This window comes from Plectropomus leopardus, chromosome 19, assembly GCF_026936395.1.
Source record: "Plectropomus leopardus strain MGB_pleo_1.0 chromosome 19, ASM2693639v1, whole genome shotgun sequence".
NCBI lineage: Eukaryota > Metazoa > Chordata > Actinopteri > Perciformes > Serranidae > Plectropomus > Plectropomus leopardus.
The window spans coordinates 17,185,255-17,211,658 of record NC_142194.1 but is presented as its reverse complement, the minus strand read 5'-3'; the positions used below and the strand labels follow the sequence as shown (position 1 = coordinate 17,211,658).

The window sequence follows — 26,404 nt, the reverse complement described above, 5'->3', positions numbered from 1 at the left end:
TGAGAACATGTTGGGGTGTGATGTGTTTGATTATTCTTTAAGGACAAAGAGTGAAAGCGTTTTATCAACCTTCCTAACTTGTGAAGTGACTCATATCTCAGCTGAAATGCGTCAGAGCTGCAGAGGAGTTTTAACCCATCAGCAGCTGCTGATAGAGCTCTTTGGAAACTGAAAAATAATGGTTATAGCACATGCCACATAACTGCAATGTCTCTCGTTCAACCTCAGCTGGGGACCTTTGCTGCATGTCATCCTTTCTTTTTGTTGACAAACAAAAATTAAAGTCCCTTGAAGGATTTGTTATCTGTTAAAAAACTTAAACCATGCAGATATGCTATTGAAAAAACACAAAAACCAAATAATTCTAACATATTTTGTAAGATTTTAAGAAGTTTTTACTTCTTAAAATGGCATCAAGAGGTCCCAAAACACTGATGTGACCTCAGTCTGCGGACAGGTCCAAACTCCTCTGCAGCTGATACTTTTCAGCTAAGGTGTAAATCACTTCCCCAGTTAGTGAAGTTGATAAAATAATTTTACTCTATTTCCGTAAAGAAGCACCAAACGTGTAACTCTGACAACTTGGACTGATTGTCACAGTATGAGACACCTTTATCAAACAGCCCTATGCTGGTTGATAGACCAAAAACACAAAACCCAAAGGCGTTAGGAAAGCCACCTAACTTGGCTAACTAAGTTGTGATTTTTTTTTAAATATATTTTTTATACTTATGTTATCACTTTAAATGTATGTGTTTTAGTAGTCCACAGAGTGTTGAAGTGACTCTGCAGGAGATAAGAGGGCAGATGATTTGAGCTTCACATGTATATTACATATTACGCAGTAACCTGCCTTGTCTCTTTAATGGAACGCCTACATGCTTTCAGTTAAAAATTGGTACATTTTAAAAGATAAAATCAATTTCAATGTTAATCCCATAATTCATGAATTGAAGTATTTTGTAAGTGTAAAACACCTTAAAATCATCTGCAGAATTTTGATTTGTACCTTAAAGGACCTGAAGTGTTCAATGAAGATGCAAATTATGTCAGTAAATAGATACATGAATTGCTTTAATTACGGTGGCTTAATTTCTTTCTTTTTTTTTAAAGCCTTGTGGTTAGACTATTAAATTATACGTAAATTCTAACCTTAAAGGACCTGAATTTTTCAATAAGATGCAAATTCGAGGTCAGTTGATGGGTGATTGTGTTTTTTAAAAAACACACAACAGGACACTTCAATGGTAATCAAAATATGATGAAAATATGATTATTGTAAAAAATAAAAGGAAGAGCATAATACAGAGGAGGAAACAACAAGTATAAATTGCTAGAAAAATTAATCTCTAAGTCAATATTCATAGGAAGTTATTCACTAAAAAAATCTTATTTTCCACAGACTTCCTCGAGTTATTGTCTTCACAATTTGAGGTTACTGTACAGTTTATTAGTTGTTTTTTACTCTTATTGTTATGCATGAAATATAATTTGCAACATCCATAAAATATATCATTTAGTCAAGGGCATTAGTTCACTCAATGATAAAAAAGGGGGTCCCTAAAGGAGAAGATTGGGAAATACTGCTCTATTTGAGAAGGGATATCGCTTAGGAGACAAAGCGTGTTATAAACAATTGGAAATTGGTGGTTTGCTCCTCCAGTTTGCATGTTGAAGTATACTTGGGCAAGATACTAAATCCCAAAATGTTCCTGATGGCACTGATTTGTGACAGCCTGTGAAAATTGAACTTCAGATTCCCTGTCCATTTCAATTGATGTTGCTTTTCTATAGTATTAAGATCTATGATCACTGCAAACTGACACCGCCCTAATGCAGAATTTTATTTGATAGAATGTCTAAGCCAATCACAGCGCACTACATCATCTTAAGTGGACTTCAGTTAAGCCACACACCCTTTTTAAACAAGCATGGCCAACTGTGAGGAAAGGAGGGAGAACAAGGCAAGTTTCCATCCATAAATCATATTATTAAAGTACATGATTTGTGTTTAAACAAGTGTTAAAGTAAATATGAGATGTTATATTATTGACACATGTCAAAGTCTCCTGTAAGAGATTTATAGTGCTCACTTGGGATTTTTGTATTAAATATCCGTGGATGTCACAGTAAAATGAAAGGTTTTAACAGGGACATCCTGTTCTGATGTCATTTTGAGTATAAAATCAGCTTATGATGCATCTTGTTGATTATGTTCGTAGAATATTCATCTCTGGGGGTTTTCAACATGCTGTTTTCAGGAGCATCACTTTGAGGTTTTGTTTTTAATTTATGGGTCCATTTAGAGTAGAAAATCTGCCATTTCAATATTTATTTTAAATGTATGGGACATAATTGGGTTCAGAATGGGTACCTTAGCAGGTGGCACCATGTGGCCTCAGTGACCAGTGTGAGAGTTGGTGAATGTGACAATATAAAGTAGTATAAAAGTAGTAGTATAAAAGCACTTCAAGTGGTTGGAAGACTAGGAAGGTGCTGTAAAAGTGCAGGTCCATTTATTATCCTAAATGCATTTTAGTGGCATTTAGGCTTCCCTAGAAGCTTGAAAAATTTCTATGAGCTTGTGCCCTACTATATGCAGCTGCTGCTTTTTTTTTTTTTTTTTTTTTTTTTACTTTTATTGACACTTATTACCATTTTTGCAGGGAGCCTGAGATCAAAGATTTTCATTTTTAAATATAGCCCATTTTACACAAAGCACTTTTACACTAAGGTTGCAATGAAATTAAGATTTTCACAGTATGATTACCTTAGAAAAGATTGTAGTTTCATTGTATCACGGGATTGAAGAATTATTATTATTATGAGTCAGAATGACCCTTAAAGGACTGAAAACGCTTAGTTTTTGTTGACCAAATGTTTTATCGCTATAATTAAGACTTGTAATGAAAGTATGTGTAAAAAGAGTCCCTTCTGAAAATGACTAAAATAGAGGCGAGATTCTGAATCCAGTTGCATTTTTTTCACTAGTATAAATGAGCAAATGTACAATGTATGCTAATCATTAACTTTTTTATCACATCATACCTTAAAGTAGGTGTATAATGTCAACAGTAATTACTGTAACTGTTGTGCATATCAAAAAGAACTTAGATTTAATCATCCCAGCTCTGTATGTGATAACAGGAATGCATGAAACCTGAGTCAATCTGTTTGACTTTATCCGGTATTAATGTATAGAAATATTTAATCTACTTGCAGAGAACACATTTAAAGCAACCAGTGGCTGTTTTAGACCATTTCAAATGGTGTCTCTGTGTGTACATAAATACAAGAATACACGTTCAGTGTTACCATAAATTATATTTTCAGGGAGCCATGGGGGACGTTAGACTCATTGCAACATCTTGTTGTACAGATAAGGGTCACAGGAGGGAGACAAAGACAAGATTTTCTTTACCCACAGACTGAGTGTGGCTCATGTCAGACTACTGACTGACAGGGAAATGGCTCTGTCTGTAATTGCAGTCTTGTTGTCGCCAACAGTGAATAAATAAATGATAAAATTTTGGTCTCTGTCACAATATGAGTCATAGGTGTGAAAGAAATGATTTTAACATTAAAGTATTTATTGGCTTTCCCTTCTTGTTTTTTTTATTTTTTTTATTTTGTAAAATATGAAATAGTGTAAAAACTCAAAGTCATGCTTGAGCTGAACTTTCCATCCCCTCTGTGACAAGGACTGCAAAAAACAAAAACTACATGTGTAGTTTTTATTTTTTGCAGTCCTTGTCTTTGTCCTTTACTTCTGAAAGTAAAACTGTCCAGAAATCATCCCTGAGTATTATGATGGCTGTTAAAATTACTACATTTGTTGTGCATTTTGAGTTTATGCACGTTGTACGTTTGCTGTTGATTATTTTCAACTCCATGTCGATGACACTGATGTGGCCAGTCTTGGTATAATGTTAAACTTAATGGCACATTATGAGGGGGACTGTCAGGTTTCCATCATCACAAGGTGAAACATCTTGAAGAAGTTGATTGGAGACTGTTTCCACTCACTGAGAGCAGTCTTATACCTTAAATGTGTAAAAAGTCTTAATATTTGTTTGCATTTTACAATTATTATTCACCTGTTTTCCCCTCCGTCCCATGTATAGTTTAGCTTTGTCCAAGTAAAACTATCATTACTGATCTCTTCATTCTAATTTGACCACAAAAAATGAATTCTTATCAATGTATTTAGCATGGAATTTATTCCTTAATCTATTGTCCTACTGTACTTTTCATCAACTCTCCTCCTTCTGTGCACCCTCACAGACCTCGTGTGTGCTCACATATGATCTTGTTTATTGCTTCACAGGATCTGCTTTCATGTCGACAGCCTAATCCTCCCGACCCCTGCTTAGTGGGAAGGTGAAGAATGAAAGATCCAGAGCAGCTGAAGGTATGGTGGCGTTTGAATGCTTCACATGACATTGATGGATTCATTTTCCTCTGCTGTAAGCTTGTATTTATAAAGCATGACTTATCGTCTGAGCATAACACAAAGCAATGCAGCTTTGCACAAAAGGTGGCTTTTTTCTGACTCCAGTATTTAGTATTAAACATCCTGAGATTCAAACGTTGTTTGGTTTTGGTTATATGGATATAATGGGTTTATTTTTAATTGTCACAAGTGTATAAAACAGTTTACTGCAATGCCTGAACATTGTTGTGCAAAGACATATTGCAAAAAATACAGCATTTGTTAAATGATTTGTAACTCTGTGGGTGAGGGGTCACTATTAAAGTCTAAGACTTTTCAAAACTATTTATTTCAATGCCTGAACATGATTGTACAAAATCAAAATTGCAAATAATGCAACATATCTAAAAGATTTGTTCATTTTGTAACTCTGTATGAGTTTTTCTTACTCTATATTTAAACATAGGAAAGTCATCTTTTTCTGAAGGAGCAGTCTGTCACACCTGCCTGGCCTGTGTGAAAGTGGAGGAAGGTAGAAGTTAAAGTAATGCACTGATTCAAAATGATATAACAGTAAACAAGTATAGTATTCAGTCAGTAGTAGTATTCAATCTTAAATCCCTTACTTACATCAACTGTTGTTAATTAGAATGCAAGAAGTATTCACACCTTTTAATGCACAATGATATTCAGTGTGTTTATTTTATTTATAGTCACACAAAATAATATTTTTGATCCTCATATCCATATAATTAGAATATACAGAACATAATGCTACAATATACGTATATTAAAATATGACACCTTGAAATGGTATTTATCTTCCAGTTTTGACAAGATTAACATTTAATGATACACAAACACTTAAACAAAGAGCAGCATCTTGATGGTTATGTGCTTCTCCATACAGAGATTTTGATTTTTTTTTCTTGACTTATCCCAAAATATGCACTGTAAAAAATTGCATTACAAATATGACCAACATCAAACTGTAATTTACAGTTTTTCCAAAATACAGTAAAATACTGCAAACATATATTCTGCTGTACAATACTGTAATAAATTTAACTGTTATATACTGTTGAAGTAATTCACAGTAGTGATACTGTAAAATAACAGTAGTATGCTGACGACTAAGCTGCCAGTAGTTTACTGTGATCTTACAGTAACATTTGCTACAGTGTGCATTGTAAATAAATATATTTTTTAATGAAATTTAAATGGAAATGTAAGAAAATGGAAATGGAAAACACACACTCCACTTTACTCTTCTGGCTTAACTAAGAAACATGATGACTTTTGTCCCATCCACAATCCCGGCAGCATCCTCCCCTTGAAGGAGCTCTTGATCTGCTGCAGCAGTCTGACCTCCTTGCTGTTTTCGCTCCCTTCATCCACCATGACTTCTTCAACCACATAAAATTTGATGACACCAGCTGGTTGGTCAAGGTATATCCCGATAGTGGTGGACTGGGGAATATCCCAGATTTCTGTGTTAATGCCGTTGGACCACAGCTGGTAGTGGGACCCCCCCCACCCAAGACCCCAGGACTGATCATTCTCTCCCAGCCCGCATTGTCCGTCACTTCCCCTCCTCCCTGCTCCTTCATAGGCGACTCCAGCAACCACCCATCCTGAATATTTCATCTCCCAGTAAGCTCGGAAGCCCAAGATGCCTTCTTTGCAAAGAACCTAAAAGAGAAGGATGAAATTAGTTGAGCATAAGAAAAAGTATTTTACATTTGGATTTCTGAGTGTTATCTAAAACTTACTTGTGGGGCATACTCGTATCTCTCTGGTCTGTCTAGGACAGGACAAGTGACATCATCCGTCATGCGGGACACCTTTGATCCACCCTCTGTGATCCACAGCATCTTATTGGCTGTCTTGTCATCCAGGGAAAGGTTGATCCAGTCTGTGGGATGTCAAAAAATGTGGAGTCAAGAAGAGAAACTATGAATTCTGAAGGTGAGGAAAACAAGTTTTTAAATGATCGTTCTTACGTTTTAGAAGATCAGCTCTGCATGTGGGCTCAGGGATGTTGGGCTCGTAGTCTGGGATATTTTCTAAAAGAGATGTGGGTATATAAAATGATAAGATGATACCGTAACAAGCAGAAGCAAGAGCATTGTGTTAGAAATAAATTTAAGGGTGTGCCATCGTTGGGTTCACAGTCAGAGTTATATATTTTGATGGTTCACTTTAAAATCTTACCTGTTGGAGAAACCAGATCTTTGGATTTTTTCCCTGTAAGTATAAAGCAAGCATGACTGCCACTAGTTCTTTTTGAAGACTTTCATTGTAAGAAAAGTTAATAATAAAATGACACAAGATCTGTTTAGAAAGTCCTCAAACTGTCAACGTTAAGCACTCTTCTCTAACTCCTAAATCTATATTCTACACAGACAGATCAATATCCAATACTTTGCCTTCTGCCTAAAAAAAAAAACTCCAAATAAACTTTCCAACACAAATTTGTACTTGTGGCCCATTAAACTTTTCATGTTCACTCAGTTCACTCACGAAGTTTGCCGGTTGCTGGCATGATCCTCGTATTGGGAGCACTGGTTGGCATCTTTATTGCTTCTTGGCGTGTTGAGGTTTCCCGTAATGTTGTCGTCTGTCAGCGGCGTTCTGCTGCAGTGATGCAAACGCTTTCTTTATATACCCTCAGGAAAGCGGGTATTAAAGGTTTTGGGGGGCCCCCCTGGGGCCTCCTTGAGAGAAATTTTGGTACGGTATGTACAGATAATGAGTTCACTAATGGGCGTGCCACGCAGACTGCCAAATCTGGATATTCAGGTCAGCGCCAACACATGACCCGCTGACCCATATTTATCCGACGAGTTCTGAATTTGCTTTTACAATTACTCTGTCATCTCTTTGTAATCACACACAAATCTCAGAAGTTGATACCTGAACAGGAATGTGGTCATCCTGTACAGAGCAGAGGGGTCACATTAGACTGGAAAAACAGCTTAATGGCACTTTGAGACCTTTGATGATGGAGAGAAGAGAAGCGTGGCTCAGTGGAGTTGCTTTTGGAGTTAATCTGTTATACTTTTAAGAAGGTCACTTCAAAGTTAATATATGTGTCTGTATGTATGGAAGCCCATTTTGGCCAAAGTAATGAGGGAAAAAACTGATCCTTTAAGTCATTTTAATGTAAAACTCTCTTGTATTTTACTTAACTGCCTATTTACCTGCTCTGTTGTGGCAATGTTATCACTGCCTGGATTATGTTCAGAGGCAGTGTTTCTTTCAGGTACCAAAGCACTTCATTCATATACCCTGTACATTTTAAAGGATGGTAGTTGGAGAGTTTTGCGGGCCCACAAAGTACAGAAACTTTGTGCTGGGATTTCTGTCTTTTTGTGAAATTCTTCAAAAAAGGTAATTACAATAATAATCCTATAGTCACTGAGTGGATAGGCTTCTGCTAGGTTTCCTATTTTGGCAGAATGAAACTAAAGTGCGTTTCAGTGAACATTTTGCTCAATCGATCAGTATCTACATTTTTGTAACTAATTAGGTACGTTAATTTGCAACATTTCCTTTTTATGTTATTAGAAAATTTCCCTCAAACGCAGTTGCTGTTTCAAAATAGTAAACGTCTAGGTGACAGGGCTGCAATATCACTAAAATATTGACAATGAAATGAGTTTGTATTTCAAACCAGTAAGAAATGTTCTTAAAATAATGGCTTAGTATCATTTCTCATTTATAACTAGATATTAAATCATTATTCCAGGAGAAGTAATTTATCATTTTGAGATACTTTGTTATCTTCTTGAGATACTAAGTCATAATTTTGAGAAACTTTCTCATTACAAGACCCTTTTTTTATCACACTGGCTGAAATTGGCATCCATATATGATTTTTTATGTCTTTTTGTGTGAGTGTGAATGCTTAATGGCTGTGTTTCGATACTTTAGGATCGAAAAGCTTTTGTGGTAAATATATATTACCAGTATGTGCTTGGAAAAACTGATCATCTTTTTTATTTTTTTTTTATTCTCCAAATTATATCACAGGTCCAAACAGAACCAATAAAAAATAAATGAAGGGAAAACTTAACTACCTGCTGTCAGCAGCTGTGTGCTGCTCCTTATCAAAACTCACTGAAAACATGTTTAGTCAGGCATAATATAAGATTGTCTCGTGTTGAAGAATGAATTGTCCCTTACTGAATCAATATGAGACTTCATTTGTCCCATATTTTCACACACAGAACTGAGGACAATGTGAACAAGTTTTCCCAAAATATTGGTAGGGACATGTCCCTACAATCCATATGTAAACCTACGCCCTTGCCAGTGACTATATGTTGGTAGAATAGGGTCTTAACGTTTAAACAATCAGTCTCCTGGTCAGAGGAGAACAAAAGACCAACATGCTGATTTGCCAACTATTGCGAGGGGCCTCTATTGGGACCACACACCAAACAGTGTTATGCTTGAAAGTGCCTCAACTACATCGTGTCTATGTTGGCGTTAATCGTAGAAAGTCTAAATTAAATTAAACAATATGCCTAAGACATATCAAAGAGGAGAAAATTCTTTGTATGTTTTTCTCACAAGTTTCCTCTGAAATTAGTTCAACCAAATCTTTTCCTTATATATTTTTAAGGAAGTCTAAAAGTGTCTAATTGCACGTGTTCAGGAGTTTGTCAATTTTTCACATAACCTCTTTTGTGACCTATTTACAGTTAAAAATTGAGTCCAACAGGGCATCCAGTAGCTCAGTGGACAGAGTGGGTTTGTTTCCAGCCCGTGGTCTTTTGCTGCATGTCATCCCCTTCTCTCTCCCCCTTTCACACTTCCATTCTGTCTTATCAAATAAAAGCAAAAAACCAAAAAAAAACCCTTTAAAAAATGAGTCCAACATACAGTAGAAGTGGGAGCACATGATGGAGAGCAGTCTGAGTTAGAGGCGACAGATTACACCCTTTTTTTTAGATATTCAGACCTCTCTTGAAGGCTAAAAACCGACGTCATGACCTTGACCATGCAGAGTAGCCACTCAACAGGTCACAGCTCAGTTGTGACCTTTATGGCACAGATAACTTGTCTGTCAGCAGTGCTTTGATAGTCTGTTGCCCCTGGTTTCAGATCATACCATGAGAGGAGATCGGAGGAACTCAGATAGCCACACGCAAAGCCGTCACCCACACTCCCCTCTCTTTTATTTTCTATAAATCCTATTGGGCAGTCTGGGACGGTTCCGTCACCGTAGCTACGGTATGTAGTGTTTAGTGTGTCAGTCGCACCGCAATCGCTGCTCCAGTCAGTCATCTGCTGGGGCAGGCAGGAACACAAGAAGGACGGGATAGCCTTGATTTGAGGTTTGGCAGAGTGCCGGAGCAGTAAACACCTGAGACACATAGCTCACAGTGGAGTGCATAACTCAGGGAAGGGTTTACGAAGAGCGACATGCTTTTTCTTTTAACCTGGGCCATGAGAATTAATGCACTTGTGATGGTAAATAGTGGATGTGATAATGCAGGTCAAGAGCATAGCTTTAAGCCTGGTATTATAAACAGATTCCTCAAGTCAAGTGACTCACAGTCTTCTTAGGTTATTAGGTTATAGCATTTATGTTTTACTGGGTTATATTTGTGTATATACATATTTGGACTGCTTGCTAGGCCTATATTCTAATATCTATTTCCAGTGTATGATTATCAGATGTTACTTGTATAAAATATAATGTGGTCAATTCTCTGTTTTTCATCACAAATTAATTGAATTTTGCATTACGTATGTTTTCTTTTAAAGCTGATATGTGAGATTGCACTTGAATTCAAATTAATTTAACCTTATTTATAAAGCCCAATATCAAAACTCACAATTTGCCTCATAGGACAGTAATGTGATTACTTTAGGGATAGAGTGTGAAATAAAGCAGATTACAAATACTTTATTTTGTGTTGTTTATTCTTTAGATGTACCTGACATAATTTCAAGATATTTATACAGCAGTATATTGATACAGCTTGGATATAAAAAAAATTCACATACTTTAAAGGTCTGTTGTGTAATCGCCTTAAAAAAGGCGCTGTTGTGTTTTTGTTACCTAAGAATGAGATGTTTTTATCTACACAGGGCGCACCTGCCTCATCCCCGGAGCTCACCATGTTGCACCACCACGTTTCAACAGAAGCCTTGAATGGACAGCCAAACACTGGTAGGATACTTTGTATTTTTATGTTTTAATAAGCAGCCCCTCTGCAATGAGAGTGTTGAAAAACACCTTTTTTTTTTAATTTTTTTTTTTTACATGTAACTGCTTTATTCAGTGTTTTAACGTTTTTTATTTCGCTGGTTCTGTTTGGTTTGGAGAGTAAGAAACCTCAGCAGATAATTTGGCTCCCGGTAAAAAACTCCTATTCATCCTCCGTCATGGGAGAAAAAAGTTGAGCATGCATAAGTAGGTGCTAGGCTAGCAGCTCATCTCCGAAATGCCAAACAGCATTGGAGAAACACTGCAGATAATCTCGGCAATGAACAATGAACAACAAAGGAATTCTAACCAGGAGAAGTTTCAGCTTGTTGCATTCTGCAATCCGCACTGCTAGATGTCACTAAATCCCCCTAAATCTTACACACTCTTTAAATGATTCAGATTTATAACTGTTTCTTTCACTTTAAATACATTTAAGAGCAGAAGAAATCAGTAAAGGCAGACTTTAAAAATGTTGCTGCAAGAGAAGTATTAATACTTAATCACATCACAATGACAACACTCTATTATAGAACAAAGTCACATATTCATACTTGTTTAGTATTGCACCTGTTAGAACACAAAGTGCTTGACATCAAACACCAGGAACTCACATGCAGATTTAAATCTATGTAGCTGCATACTCAGAATTTGTTTGTGTACGTGCATGTGTGTGTTTGCACACACAAATCACCACATCCACCACTAATGCATCAATGCTGTCATTGTGCTATGCTGAGAGATCAGTGGTCCTGATTTAAAGGGAGTGTGGGGGCGGGGTTTTCTTGGTACCAGAGGGTGTCCTCCAGTCACTAAAGCATCCATCTAACCTTTTTAAGGAAAAACAGACAAACACAGCTCAAGTTACAAATGTCCAGCCTCCTCTCGCCTTTCTATCGGAAAGTTTGATCTCACGCTCATGTCCACGCCACCAGCTTTCATTCCTTCACCTCTGTCCTGCATTAAAGGTATATAAGAGTGGCATTAAGCTGTCACACTCTTAAGCCAACAGCGACTCATCATACTCAGAGAGACCAGTGACAACAGCGCTGAGACAGGCTCACCGCAGCAGCTAAAAGCATCCAAATCAAGATGCCCGCCACCACAAGAATCATCTCTGATTCCCGGATGTCAGATAAAGGTGAACTTTATGCTCTGCATTTTACACCATTAAAAAACATTGATCTAAATACAAGAAATTGATATTTAATAATGTTCATTTTTAATACAGCCATCTAAATATTTCAAGATTTCTTTCATTTTCTATAATATTCTGCCTTGAAATAGCATTGGAGCATACTAGTTGTTGCAAATAATGCAGAAATCATTCTCGGCAATGCTTTAAATGTACTGATTTAATAACCCCAATCTGTGCCTGCAGCTATTTTTTTATTATCCACTGAGACAGATCCTGAGTGAATGGGTCACTAAAGTTAATGTCTGTGTCGAAAGCGTAATATTTCACTGGCTGATTTCATGCTTGTCGTTATGAAAGGCATATAATGGCTTTACTGCATGGGAGCAAAGGTCTGCAAGTGTCAACATTATCTGCATTAAGCAAGATTTAACATGCAGTATGTTTTAAAATGCTGCTTGCATAGGATAACACCAGTCTTGAAAATAGGTGGCGTTCAGCAGAATTGTAGTTCATTGATGTCAGCTTAGGAAAACAGTCTCATATCGATCTGTTACATAACTTTTAGATTAATCAAGTCTCATGAGTTTGCAGTTTGCTGTTATTTAAAATATTATAATTATACACTTTTTGATGATAGAAAATCCAGCACCTAGTCTATGAAACAGAACATTTTAATCCTAAACAAAGTACCTCCCGAAATTTAACACACTTAAATTTGACAATATCACAATCGAAACAGATGCTGTGAGACGTTAATCACAAAAACATTAATTTTAACTCCCGTCACTTACTAACGAGCCTCGTAACAGACTGCCATAGACAGGGTTCATTTAAACTTAAATGTTTTGTATGGTGTCATGTTGTAATAAGGCTGGACAAAGCAGTTATTTTTTCATCACCTTGTGCTATATCCAGGACAGGTGGCTTAACATTCCCATGCGGTCTCTCGCGGCCTTTAGTCAACAGAGGGATAAATATCAGCCTCATTGAGATGTGACACGCATACTGCATGGTGTAAAAATAACCGTTAAGTTTAAAAAATGTGGATAGTGATGACAAGTAGATACACACAGGGGCTTCACCTTTAATTCTTTGCCTCACCTCTAACAGTGCAATATGAATCACTTCAATGAATTTTATAAATAGCTTTTTTCTGCTAGCTAAAATAAACTTCAAAAATATTCTGAGATGATGTTGATGTGTGAACAAACTGGATAGTTTATGTTGGAGATGATGTTGCATGTTGATATAAATAAACACATTAGTTGTATTAGTCAACACATCCTAATGCAGCTGGTTAGGGGTCAGGAGTAGAGATGTGAATATTAATGACAAGTAGCTTCATGCATACCCTTACCTCACACTCTTTGCCTCTGCAGGCACAGTACCATATAAAACCTGCAATAGTGTGCTTTAATTAATTTTCTAGTAATCACACCTTTTGCTACTTTTTTTTTGCCACAATTAACCTCACAAATATCCTTGACGATGTTGTTACGTGAAAGCACTGGATAGTTTATTTTGGAGATGGTGATGCTTTTTGATATCAGAATTCGAAATACTTTATTGACCTTTTGGGGGAAATTCATACAGTCACACTGATGCCAAGCATAGAGACAAATGCTAAGCATAGAGTCTAATAGAAGAAGAAATGATAAGTCAAGATATAAAATATGTGCATAAGCAAAAGTATACAATTTAAAAAATGTGCATTGTGCTTCAGTTTCACACCACTGTTAACATTTTAAAATGTAAAATATGTACAGTATATTGTGTTGAGTATGCAAAGTGTGTAAAAATATAGAATTACACAAACATGTGCTTTATGCTACATTATTACAAACTAGTATGTAAAAGTTTAGAAGTATAAAAATGTGGGTTATATTACAGTGTACAACACAATATATGCATCAGAAATAAGAATGAGAAATACATACAATATGTGCATCACATGTTATTCATTCATTTTCTTAAAATTCACAGATGGCTACTGCTTCTGTTTGCAAAGATAAACTTCATTAATGTGCTGAGACGATGTTGATGTATGTGAACTAGAGTTTATTTTGAAGATGATGTTGCTCATCGATATAAATAAATTATTTATGTTAGTTGACCCTGACATCTTAATGCTGTGGGGATTAGGTGTCTCCTCTTTATAATCGCTGTCCTTAACAAACCGGAGACTGCGTGCTTACACATTAGTCTTAGTTACAAATTTGGCACCTGGGCTGAACAAAGTTATGCAACTGTAATTTATGTAATTACTTCAAGGAAAGTTATGACACAATACTGCTCCCTGTAATCAGCTTTAATTTGAAATCAAAATGATAGGAGACTTAATTATTTTCTGTCTGAATCATAAGCTCCTTTCATTAAAGAAACATTATTAAGTTACAGGATGAAGTAAGTGTTAATATTCATTGTCTTCACATTAACTCTTTCAAAACAGCTGCTTTTAATGTCAGACAAAATTAAAAATTTGTCACTTTTTGGATGACTTTACTCAACTCCTGGTTGTATATTTGACTCAATAAACAAATGTTGAATCTACATCTCCAACTTATGTGATTCATGCGAGCGGATCATGTTGCTTCTTATCTCATAAACTGCTCTGAGCGTCATTCTGCGCTCCAGTGTGACTGAAGCCAACCCAGCAGCATGTGAGCTGTCTTGTTAATTCTAACTGCTTGGCATGAGTCAACCACTGGCTCCAGAAAGCATTAAGTTGCTGATGTGATGATCTGACAGAGGCAGATGGTTTTCCACGTATACACCGTTTTGCACCTCATCACCTGTTGAGACACACCTGACACATAACGCTGCCTATAGTTTTTCTAGAACAGTTGAGTATGTTGATCTTTGCTTTGATCTGCTATGATGAAAACTTTTTTTTGGCAGGAAAAAAAGCCAAAGCTGGAAACACACCCACAGGTAAGAATGTCACCTTATTAGAGGCTTTTAAAGTAAACTGGAAATGTTTCTAAACCCATCTACAGTTCCCTTGACCTTTCTGACCTCCTGTCACACACTCCTCAGAGAGGATCCCAGCCTATGAGCCAAATATCCCAGAGCCAAAATGCAGAGCTGATCTCATTAAGCGTAAGATTCTTTGTATTTTCTTTTTTTTAACCGGTTTTCCCTTTTGCTCCATCAGTCAGATCCATATACCATACCAATTTCTGTCTTTTTATTTTGGGTTTTTTTTTTCAGACTGGTTCAGCCTTTCCATGGATGACAAGACAGCAAATAAGATGCTGTGGATCGGAGAGGACGGTGCTAAGGTGGCCCGTATGACAGATGATGTCACTTGTCCCGTCTTGGATAGACCAGAGCGATATGAGTATTCTCCACAGGTACAGTGTGAGGATGCAGTTAGAGTACTGAGGAACTGAAATTATAACATATATGATGCATTTCCACGTGATGTTCAAAGATAATGTAAAATGAGCAACGCTGTCTCCTAGAAATTCCATTTGTACATTACTAAACTCCTAAACTCATTTTGTTGTCATGGCAAAGTAATCAGCACTTGAGTAATTAAAAGGTAATTAAAATAATGTCGTGTTGAGTAGATACTGTATTGCAAAAGTGCCTTTTTATTTTGGCAGAAAACGGATGTTGTCAGTTAACAGTTTGCTGATAAATTATCAGCATATTCATTGCTTGCCAGATACATTAATTGGCAACATTTTCTCATTATGTCAATAGAAGATGTGACTACATTTCCCTCTACTTATTTGCTATTTTAACTTAGTTGTATTTAAACAAAACTTTGAGGAGACAGGGCTGAAAGGGGGTTGGGAGTGCCATGAAATTGTTGTCAACATGCCATAGTCGGTGGAGTTTGATGTGATTGTGAAACACATTTTTATGAACCAGAAGGATGTCCCCTGTGTTTATTTATACCTTAGCCAACTGGTTTGGCATTGCAAGTCGGGGAAAGTAATGCTGCTCTAAATTCTCTTCTGTGGCAGCTGTAATAAATCACAGGTTATGTTGGATTACCTCTAAACTACACTGTCATTCCCATCCACGTTCCAAAAGGTTCTTTGCAAAGAAGGCATCCTGGGCTTCCGAGGCTACTGGGAGGTGGAGTTCACCGGGTGGGTCGTGGTCGGAATCGCGTATGAACGAGCAGGAAGGAGGAACAGCGACGGATCTTGTGGCCTGGGAGAGAACGAGGAGTCCTGGGGTCTCAGCTGGTGTGGATCCTGCTATCAGGCTTGGCACAAAGGCCGCAATGAAGATATCACGGAGATTCCCAAGTACACCACAATCGGTGTATACCTTGACCAGCCTGCTGGTATCCTTAGTTTCTATGGTGTGGAGGAGGTGAAGGAGGGAGAGGAGAGCACAGGGGAGAAAGAGGTTAGACTTGTGTGGCAGGTTAAGAGCTCTTTTCAGCAGAAGATGATACCAGGGTTTTGGTTGGGCCCACAGTCACAGTGTTTAATTATAAAAAAGGAGGAATAAAGGACTAAATCAACATCATGATATCATATCTGAAGTTAGGGTTAGGGCTAGTGGAACTGCCTCATCCTTTTATAATAATGTATATGTATTTTTGTTACTGTTTGTGAAGAATGTACAGGGTTATCTAGTTTGGAATGAATGAATGCAGAGTGGTACAATTAAATAAATAATAAAACACTGAGTGAGACAGTTTTTGTCCTGGTTTGTAAATCTGAATAACATGAGTGATAGCAGAAATAGTTTTGCTGCACAAACACTTAACTGAATAAACAGATTTGTTTTGACTTTCTGTGGTGCATAAACTCACATTTTTTTCACCTTATGGTGAGCTTAGCACCTCCAGAGTCAATGTAAGCAAATACTGGCACTCTTGACTTAGTTACTCAGTTTTCCAGCAGAGGCAGAGCAGGGTGGGGGTTGGGGTCATCTGAGGCCCCAAGCTCAAATGTTTTCTCAAAAGCCTGGACTCTTTTGGGCTTCCAAAATACCTTCATCTTTTTGTCTTCCACATAATATTCTATGTTTTTTTTTTATTATCCTACTATGCTATTCCATAAAGAAATCTAATTGGCTATAACAGAGTATATGTTGTTCTGCTGGTCAAATACTCCCAGTTCCCACGCATGGTTAGGAAACAAAAAGTGGCTCTGCCCGCTGTAAAGTGTCCAATTTGCCAGAAATATTACAGAGGATTTTGTTTTAACTTTATTGAGAAAATTCAATGATTCAATGCATGAACTACAAATGAGAAGAAGTGGTTCCAACTGTTGATACGGTTTAGTAGTAAACTGACACAAGTGTAGCCTAGGCTATTATCTGCAGCTACAAATTACAGATGTACCCTGAACATCTCCCATGCAGATTATCAGTAGACGCTGCAAATCACCCAAATTCCCCAAAAGATTCAAATGATAGAGATCATCAGAAATGGTAGACGATTATTATGTAGAGTGACAATTACGAATAACATAAGGCTACTGTTTAAAATCAAAGAGCACTCACATTAGAATTTAGTGCTAGCAGTGTGGTGAGTATTTTTTTTTTATTTTATTAACAATTTTCTGTCAAAATCAGCAAAGGGAGGCTCATAGTAACAGTTGTTACTGTACGTCTGCAGACGCACCAGCTACATCACCTAATGTTATTCCCATGTGGTGCCAATGCGAAGAAATAATATATTTATTTCAACCAGAGAGAAATTATCTGATTGAGCATTCACACGGTTATTAGGCGCTAATATTTTCCTGTTGAATCAAAGGATTACACCAGCCCACTCAACCCAGTTTAAAATCCTTCAAATTGGGCTGGATTCTGCCTGATTGGACGAGTCTCTTTTAATTAAGGTGGCTACATTAGGCATTTTTATTCTGATTGGGCTATTATTCTGATTATAAATGGAATATTAAGGTCAATGTAATTGCACATATTCTATGAACTCTGCTCCAGCATGGTACTGTATAACAAAAGTAGCTTTCAAGACTAGCAATGTGATTTATGCCAAATTGTTACCTTACCTATATCAAGTAACTTCAAATAGTAACATCAGACAATGTTGCCTCTTTTTAGGTGGCATGAGTGAAAATCAGTCATCCTCCTTGTTCTGTTATGGTTTCAGAATACTGAAATCAGCTGGAGAACAACAAGATACAAAACAGGATGTGAATTTTACTCTTTAACAGCTATCATGTTTTTCACAAATGATGCACTGTTTTTTGAAAAATAGCGCATTTAGCTGCCGGGAAAAATCTCACGGGGGGTGTGTGTCCTCAATTCCTCCTATTTTGGGGCTGAGCCCAGAATGTTTACAACATCTGGCTCCGGCCCTGGTTTCCACATAGAGTCTTAGGTGTCTCATAGGTGTGGGAATGAAAATCAGATGGACATGTGGGACATAGATCTGTCACATTCTTAAGCAGTTTTCTCGTTTGGTTGAGGTGTCCTTACTTTTTTTGTAGCTCTGCTTCCGCCTCCACCACTTGTGTTGACAACACTGACAAGCCCAGTTTCTTAATCTTACCTTGACTCGTGTTTGCAACCATCCTCATGCTTTTCTTAACAGAGTTCTTAAGTTTCAGGGGTGTCAAATGTCTGCTGTAGCCTCACTTAAATCCATATGTCAAAGTCAAGTACATACACCCACTTGACCCCTGCTGAGCACCCTTTCCACTGACCTCAACACCTCTTTCAGACTCTCCTCAAGCCCCCCTGCCTCATCTTCACTTAGGGTATAAAAGTCAAGTTGAAGACGAAGATTTTGCACTGTTACTTTTGGAGGAATCGAAGAATTTTGAAGCGCTTGGACATAGATTATTGACACACAGCCTCAAGATGCCCGCAAGGCCCAATTCTGCAATAATCCTGCCAGAGTCCAACAAATCAGGTACAACACCTTGTACAATGTAAATTCTATTTACTTTTTTTGATAATATATTTTCCCTTTAATGTAGTAGATGCTATGTATAAGCATACTCTTAGATTAGTGAATTGCTCATCTGCTGATAAACTTAGATTAGCTTTCACAGAGTTTTATAAAAAACAGATTCCTCTGCTTGCTTGCCTAAACTTTAGGGAAGATGACTTTAAACGTGCATTATGATGCTGAACTCATTTAACATTGTTGCCTCTGCCTGCTGTTACTTGGATTGCGGCAGCTGTTTTGTCAAAAACACCCACACAGAAACGTGGTTTTTACATCATTTAAGACATTTAAGAGTGCATGCTATACCTTTTAAGAGGATTTGTTTTGACTGTTTTCCACAATAGATGAGTAGTATAATATTTTGAAATAAAAACCTCATCAAAGAGGACAAATCTTAGGGATGATTATGCCTTAGCCCATTTTAGGGAAAACTGATAGACAGTGAATTATAGTGCAAGCTTTTCAGAATAAAACACCAACTATTTACAATAATAGAAATGTCTAAATGTGTTGGTTTCTGAATGACCTAGATTCTGCCCATAATGAAATTCCTCAAGTATAGTGTTTCATGTCAGCATTTTGTGTCATGTGTCTGTGTGGACTCTTCACCTTCATGCAGTATTAACCTTTGGTTTTAACTTTTTTAGGGAAGAAACTTAAATCCAAGAAGACTGAGAAGACAAATGCAGGTAATAGACTTGATGCATGCAGACATACTCTCCATAAAGTAAGCATTATAGTTTGTATTTAAGACAGTTTACTTTTCTTACAGAAAAAGTGCCTGTTTATGTGCCGAACATCCCAGAGCCAACGAGCAGAGCTGAGCTCATTAAGTGTACGAGCAGGTTTCTTTTTTTCTCAATCATTTAATGTTCAAAAATATTTTTCAGGATTACTTTTTTTTTTAAATAACTAAAGCTTTTGATTTTTTTTCTGTAGACTGGATGCATTTGACTTTGGATGATAAGACTGCCAACAAGATGTTGTGGATTTCTGAAAACGGGTCAAAGGTGTGTCGTAGAACTCAGGAGGTTTGTCCTGTCCTGGATAGACCCGAAAGATATGAGCACTCTCCACAGGTAAGTCAAGAAATAATACAAATAAAATTACAGGCTAACAGGTAAAGAGACAAATGTTTGACTTTTTTTTCTTTCTTTTCCATTTCTGTAAAGGTGTTGTGCAAAGAGGGTATTTGGAACACAAGGGCTTACTGGGAGGTGGAGCACACAGGGTGGGTGGTAATTGGAGCCACCTATGAAGGAGCAGGAAGAAGGGCAAATTGTGGGCCAAGCGGCCTTGGAGAAAATGAGGAGTCCTGGGGTCTGTGTTGGTCGGGCACACGTTACCAGATCTGGTTCAACAGTATAGACAAAGATATATGCAATGTCCCATTCAGCTCCACAATTGGGGTTTACATCGATCAGCCTGCAGGAATCATAAACTTTTATGTTGTGACCGGTGAAGGGGCAGAGAGGGAGGTTAAGCTGTTGCATAAAGTTAATACTACTATTGAGAAAAAGATTCTTGCAGGTTTCTGGATGGGAATTGAATCATCATGCACAATACTGAAGAGACCAGAATGAAGTGGTATAAAGTGATCGAATCTGTGGTGACAATGAGTCACGTGTTGATGCCTGAATGTTTGTTGCTGCACATATTCCTGTAATTCTTAATCAATTTTAATCAGTCATGCATCATTTGTTTTCTGATGGCAGAAGTTGTTTCAAGGAAAATATTTATTGTTAGTAGACTGTCTTTTTTTTTTTTAGAAATATATTTATATTTTTGTGTACTTTTTTGTCTGATTTTTATGTACATTTTTGTCTAATGCTTCTACCTTGTATACTGTATGTCTGGTTCTAGAGCATCAGATTGGATATTAATGTGCTGATAATGATATTCATCAATGTTGAGTGTCTTGTGACTGAGAATCTGAAATAAAGAATGTATTGGGGAAAATCATTGCATATATACAAATTTAGCTTTTCTTCAAAATACACTTGTCCTTTGCAATTTTTATTATTCATGACTGCAAACATTTGATTTTGTCAAAATGTTAACTTTGTTATTGAAATGAAAGCACCAAAATCCACTGAATTTAATGTACACTTTCCACAGATATCCATTCAAAATGACAAAAAAGCCCTTGGCTCATTCATTACTTCTCGCAATCAATCCTCAGTGTGTAAAAGATTTTGTGTGATTCTAAGATAAGGTTGCACACACAGTGTAAAGTGCTCACTGCATCGATTCCCTCTAGAGTAAAGTAGGAGGAGCGGGAATCGCCCCCCCGGACTAAGGGGTTCACTTTGATATGTGAGAGGCCCCAGCCCGATCACTTTCATACATTGACAGGTGGGCCTCAACTTCTGCCACCTTCACACCTAAAGCATGAGCTTCATAGGAACTAAAAGTGGGGCACATGGTCAAACACAAGCACTCACTGGATGTCAAATTTATCAGGCAACCTCATGTAACAACAAAAGCCCCAGTGAGTGACTACAACATGAAAGCATTTTATTCATTTTAACTGCTGTCATTTCTCTACATACTGTGCAACAAAGGTCATGTGGCTGAGACAACTCGGGAAACATTATAAGACATTTATAGAGACATATGAACCCTTATGCAAAGGTTAGTAGAGCCAATACTCTCCCAGAAATCGGTCAGAAATTATCTTAGAATGAATGGCTTTGCAGCTACATAATTAGAAAAAATTAGAATATCGAACAGTGTGCCAATGGGAAAGGGGTCACTTGTCCCCTGAATCTGCAGCTCCCCTCAGCTTTACAGAGTTTTATAGTGAGTCTAAGCTCATTGTTTAGCTGTATAGCCTGCACCTTCAGTGTCTTGGCTCGTTCACATCACTTTCATAGCGACTGTATCAGCCACAGCAGGCAGCTATTACCAGCCAAAAAGCTGTAAAATCTACTGTACCTGTTCAGCAGTAAACAGCAGACAAAGAAAATACTGCTGTCATGGTGGAGTATTTAACAGCTAAAACTAAAAAGCCAGATATTTCCCTCAGGAGATGGTAGAGCAAGCCCAAAATAAAGCTAAAAGAGACTGAATATTGGACTCATGTAAATCCCAGTGAAGATGTGGCCCACCACAAAAGTGCCTGATCAGGAGGAAAGATCCATAATTTTACATAATAAATGCAGAGTGGTTATTTTTGACCCACTCTTTGAAAATTGGTCTGATAATACAAAAATGTAATTTTTATTTTAAAAATGCCTAGAAATTTAAATAAGTGGAAATTTTCAAAAAAAAACCTGAGATATATGAATATTTCTGTTACAAAAATATTGAGAAAAACATAATTTGTTTAACATAAAAAACAATTTTCAATCATGCATAATCAATAACCATTTTGTGGTCTGTTTGGCATAAGATCTTCTGATTTTCTATGTCTTACTACTAAATTTAGTTTTGGTGTTCTTGTTGTTATTGTTTGCTTTTTGTCTTTTTTTGTTTATTGCTTTTTTTTAAATGACATTTGATATTGTTTAATTATCCTGCTGATTTTGTTAATTTCTTTTTCCTAATAGTGCTCATATTGTATAATTTTCCTTGAGGATCTCCTTGAAAACTAGATGGTACATTTCAAGGGGTTAGTCCTAATAAAGATTTTTCAACAACATGTACCCTCATACTGACCATGTATGGAATGTATTTTAGGCCCAAACTCATATTCCATCGTGTGCAAAGTCCCACTTGCTGAGACACTTACTGAATATATTTACACAGTTGTTAAAGGCCGTCACACCTCATAAATAGTCTTAAACACTCTTCATAAATTTAAAATGCTGTAACGAGACATATTTGTTTCACTAACAGTTTAAATAAACAAAGATATAATTACATCACTGTGCATATATATATAACTGCAGGAGCACACCTGTGATCTAAGTGTGATTTAGTGGTTACTGTGATGAGCATAAGTGAGAATTTACGATCCATAAGTGTGACAGTTAAACCTATATGACGGGTATGGGCATCCATCGAGGACCCAAAGAAAACATAACTGGAGTCCATGGTCCAAGAATAATCACACTCAGAGTGCCAGCACCCTACATGTTTGTATCTAGGTTGGTTTAGGCCAGGCATGTGAGTGAGTGGTAACTCTAAACTTGTGTCATGAGCAGTGTGGTATATGGTACATAGAGTAAGTGACACATATAGCATGACATAGGAGGGTGACAGTGTCCCACATTTCATGCTGCCAAAATCGCACCTCCCACCCCCCTACAAAAAAAAATTTTAAATCCTGCAAATGGTTGAGTGTATGTAAGGACTATTCAAGTGTTTGTATTTAATAGAATGGTTCAAATGATATCCTAATAATTAGCAGCTTGCGAATGATCTACCTTATGAGTCAAAGTTTATTCAAATTTTATAGGTTCCAAACATTCATCTCCTTGCAAACGTCCCAAGGTAAAGTCTTGTGTTTTGTAACCCATTCACACATTCACCCAACCTGCTTCCTACTCCCATCAGCGCATTAATCACGTGAACACAGCCTTTGATATTTGGAGTAGGGATTTGTACACTTTTTAATGAATTACTTTTCATTGAAAAACATATGAGCAGTTTGTGAGAAGAAACAAAATGTACAAATTTGCATACATATATTATATTTGCATTTTTATTATAATGTTTTGTTTGTTGTGTATTTGTGTTTATTTCTCATCAGCTCTTGTTCTTGTTAGTAATTAAAATATAAATGATATGAATCATAAAATGAGAATAATAAATTAATAATAATAATAATAATTTGGGGGCGGGGGCTTGGCTTCTAGGGATTCAAATGTCTTAGGTCCGGCCCTACATGAGTCATAGATCAACAACTGCTTTATTTCATGATCCATGATAATAAAGACACAGAAAAAAAGGAATGCTTGGCAAAAATAGCACATTGTTAATATTTTAGAGACCTCCAAAACTTTACTGATCATGTTTTCAAGGGACCTCATTAAGAGGAGCTATGTCCCCCTCACTCCCCTGTGGTTCACACCCTGCCCTCATCTGACTGTCAGAGAAACAAAGTGTGAAATGTGTAATTCATTAACAGCATTAAAAGACCAAACTCAACTCCTCCAGAATTTATGACACACTTATGACATTTATAACACTTGTGCAGCAGTTAGATGAGTTGTGTTCAGTAGCTGGTTCTAAATTGCATCTAAGTGTGCTTCCATGGTAGTTTTATTCCCACCTGGTCCAACACCACCACCCTATATGCAGCACTCATTTATGCTGGCGCTATTGGTCCCGGGAGATTTACTTTCATGTTTCTACTGGCCTGTGTTCAAACTGTCTACAGACTAATATGGCCTGGTGGGAGCATCAGTTACATCTCTCTCTATTTGTATAATTACACGTGCCAATCTCGGACATGTGGTGCCAGCGAGCCTATACAGTACGTAAGTGGCACTGGGATAACTGGGTCAAGGTCTGTTTATGGTTTATTGTTGCAATTAAGGGCAGACAATGTGACAATGGGCCCCTGGGTATAGACATGCAAAAGGCCCAGCCTCCTCTTCTAAAAGGAGCAAGAAACATATATTTTGTGGTGGTTTTGATTCAATTTGTGCTTCGGGTCATTTTGCATCTATGTTATTATTATAATTAAGTCTCTTGCTGGTCGGTATCCTTGGGCCTGTGCACACTGGGCCCATTCAACGATCCATTTAAACTCTTTTTTTTAGAGTTAAAATATATTTTTTAACAGTTTTGATACTGGTAGTAAAACAGTTGTTTTGAAAGGAGAGAACCACATTTACATTGAAAGATAGCAAAGACATTTAAACAGGTGCCATGACTGAATACAACCAGTGTTTTGTCATGAGACAGTGCAACTTATAAAGTAAAGTGTAAAGTGTTTTGTCATCATACAATAAACTATTTGGTAATTGGGCCTCAAATTGTTACTCCAAATATACACTTTTACCCCTGAGTTTTACATAGCAAACATTGCTGATGTATATTTAACATTATGTAAAAAACAGCAACATTCAAATTTGTGTTTAGGTGTCTGGTGCTATTAAATATATTAAAGTACTTATCAATGTGTTTATGAGTAATAACAAGTTGCAGTTTGATGTCATTTCAGTATTTTACACAATGGAGCTACTTTGTTTATTTTAATCCATTAAAGATTATGACAATATTCAAAAACAAAAACACATGTTGTTTCAACGAGTTGATTCAATTAGTGATTTCACTGGTTTATTGTCCTGTTTTTTTATGTACAAATTTGCAAGTGTGGGGGGTAACTAGTTACATTTACTAAAGTATAATTATGGCATATGGACAGTATTTTAGTAATTCAATTTAATGCTAATTGCTAGTTTCAGGTTCAGGTTACTTTATTTTTACTCATAGGTAGATTTGGTATGCAGTGCAAAATGCAAAAGTGCAAGGCATCCAATGACACATTTTCAGACAACACAGACAACACAGAGGATGACACATGACATGAAAGAGAAAAGAAAAAACAATTGAAGTGCCTCTGTGCTATTCAAATTGTTAATCATGTAATAAATGCCAATGAAAACACTCCAAAAGGCTTTAAGGAAAAATTGCACTTATTACTCCACTACATTTACTTTGCAAATTATACAAAACATGTGGTGATCTTACTTCACACCGTACAATGCATGGTTACAAAGCAGAGTTTAAAGTAATTCAAAGTAGCTTACATATAAATTTTATAGCATTAATCCAATTATATTTTACTGATCATACAATAGGAGTAATAATATATTATTACTTTTTACTTTGAAAATGACATTTTCCTACAATATAATTGTACTTTAAGCTCAGTACAGCACCCTTAACAGTATTGGAGTATTTTTAGATTGTGACATTGTTACATGTATTTAAATAAAGAGTGCTAATAGGCTACTTCTTCAACCACTGCCAATCTGTCTTTCTGAGATTATCCTTCATTTGTGGACAACCATGTTTTGTCGATGGTGTTCTTCATTACTGAAGGCAATACCATCATCTTCTGTCTAAAATGACTCATTACAAGTAAGACATATTGACACTGGTTTCTGTATAAATATTCAGCGATAACATAGCTGTCCCACAACATCATAAAGTGTATCTGTGTATTTTAACCTCATTTAACATCTATATTGCCTACTGATGTGAAGGTTTTTGTAAATGTGTCAGCAGTAATTTTAACTGATGCATGAAATTATCAAACAGCTCCACCTACTGGATTCATGTCCTTTGTACACAACAAAATGCAAAACGTTTTATTCACAGAATGGATTTAGTGCAAGCTGAAATAGATTTTACTCAGTATGCTTCCCTTTAAAGTTACATTTGGAGCAAAATAATAATAATAAAAACAATTTAACACGAAATTGGCTGAATTTTGAAGGAAAAGTGGAATTCTGAATAATTTTTAATAATTTGAAAATCAGTTGAGTTTTAAGAATTATTCTGTTTCATAGTTTATTCGTTTATTTAATGAGTTTATTTTAGTTATTTATTTTAAAATCTCATTTCAGTGTATTTGATATTGAACACTTTGGTTGATATGAACTCTAGTTAACTGTCTTTTGTCAAGAACCACATTTCCCATGAGCCTTGAAACCACTGTCCCTGCTTCCTGAACGACAGTGTCCCACAGGTTGTTTGGAGTGTAAAAAGAGATGAAAAGTAGCACACAGCTGTCAGTCAACAGGGATGATTGTGTAGTAT

The 26,404-nt window shown here is 36.6% G+C and overlaps 3 protein-coding genes across 4 annotated transcripts; 2 read left to right on the top strand and 1 right to left on the bottom strand.

Annotated features, from left to right (window-relative positions):
* Positions 1-1,903: 1,903 nt before the first annotated feature.
* On the top strand, positions 1,904-16,447 carry LOC121958392 (tripartite motif-containing protein 16-like protein). 2 transcript variants are annotated; one of them, XM_088069770.1, is made up of 9 exons: positions 1,904-1,964; positions 4,328-4,411; positions 6,241-6,400; positions 10,538-10,619; positions 11,661-11,796; positions 14,692-14,724; positions 14,830-14,892; positions 15,004-15,146; positions 15,838-16,447. In XM_088069770.1, the coding sequence occupies exons 5-9, from the start codon at positions 11,748-11,750 to the stop codon at positions 16,264-16,266; spliced, it is 717 nt and encodes a 238-aa protein (XP_087925896.1). In that variant the 5' UTR covers positions 1,904-1,964; positions 4,328-4,411; positions 6,241-6,400; positions 10,538-10,619; positions 11,661-11,747; the 3' UTR covers positions 16,267-16,447. The 2 variants fall into 2 exon arrangements, with proteins under 2 accessions (XP_087925896.1, XP_087925895.1); XM_088069769.1 differs by having other exon boundaries at positions 11,624-11,796.
* LOC121958393 (stonustoxin subunit beta-like) lies at positions 4,773-7,051 on the bottom strand. Its single transcript, XM_042507288.2, has 5 exons — positions 6,956-7,051; positions 6,647-6,679; positions 6,436-6,498; positions 6,205-6,347; positions 4,773-6,124 (listed from the first exon to the last, which is right to left on the bottom strand). Exons 1-5 carry the CDS (start codon positions 7,005-7,007, stop codon positions 5,696-5,698), a joined length of 720 nt encoding a protein of 239 aa, XP_042363222.2. The 5' UTR covers positions 7,008-7,051; the 3' UTR covers positions 4,773-5,695.
* A 2,147-nt stretch (positions 16,448-18,594) lies between the features above and the next one.
* Positions 18,595-20,428, top strand: LOC121959074 (tripartite motif-containing protein 16-like protein). The gene is made up of 5 exons (XM_042508252.2): positions 18,595-18,646; positions 19,333-19,374; positions 19,458-19,520; positions 19,625-19,764; positions 19,858-20,428. Exons 1-5 carry the CDS (start codon positions 18,595-18,597, stop codon positions 20,266-20,268), a joined length of 708 nt encoding a protein of 235 aa, XP_042364186.2. The 3' UTR covers positions 20,269-20,428.
* Positions 20,429-26,404: the final 5,976 nt, after the last annotated feature.

Bases quoted from the DNA above. Each gene is read 5' to 3' on its own strand.
- LOC121958393 (XM_042507288.2), bottom strand. From the start codon at position 7,007: ATGCCAACCAGTGCTCCCAATACGAGGATCATGCCAGCAACCGGCAAA. The intron at 6,348-6,435 runs GTAAGAACGATC...GACATCCCACAG, and splicing joins CAGAGCTGATCTTCTAAAAC to ACTGGATCAACCTTTCCCTG. The intron at 6,125-6,204 runs GTAAGTTTTAGA...CTTCTCTTTTAG, and splicing joins GATACGAGTATGCCCCACAA to GTTCTTTGCAAAGAAGGCAT.
- LOC121958392 (XM_088069770.1), top strand. From the start codon at position 11,748: ATGCCCGCCACCACAAGAATCATCTCTGATTCCCGGATGTCAGATAAA. The intron at 11,797-14,691 runs GTGAACTTTATG...TTTTTTTGGCAG, and splicing joins TTCCCGGATGTCAGATAAAG to GAAAAAAAGCCAAAGCTGGA. The intron at 14,893-15,003 runs GTAAGATTCTTT...TTTTTTTTTCAG, and splicing joins CAGAGCTGATCTCATTAAGC to ACTGGTTCAGCCTTTCCATG.
- LOC121959074 (XM_042508252.2), top strand. From the start codon at position 18,595: ATGCCCGCAAGGCCCAATTCTGCAATAATCCTGCCAGAGTCCAACAAA. The intron at 19,521-19,624 runs GTACGAGCAGGT...TTTTTTCTGTAG, and splicing joins CAGAGCTGAGCTCATTAAGT to ACTGGATGCATTTGACTTTG. The intron at 19,765-19,857 runs GTAAGTCAAGAA...ATTTCTGTAAAG, and splicing joins GATATGAGCACTCTCCACAG to GTGTTGTGCAAAGAGGGTAT.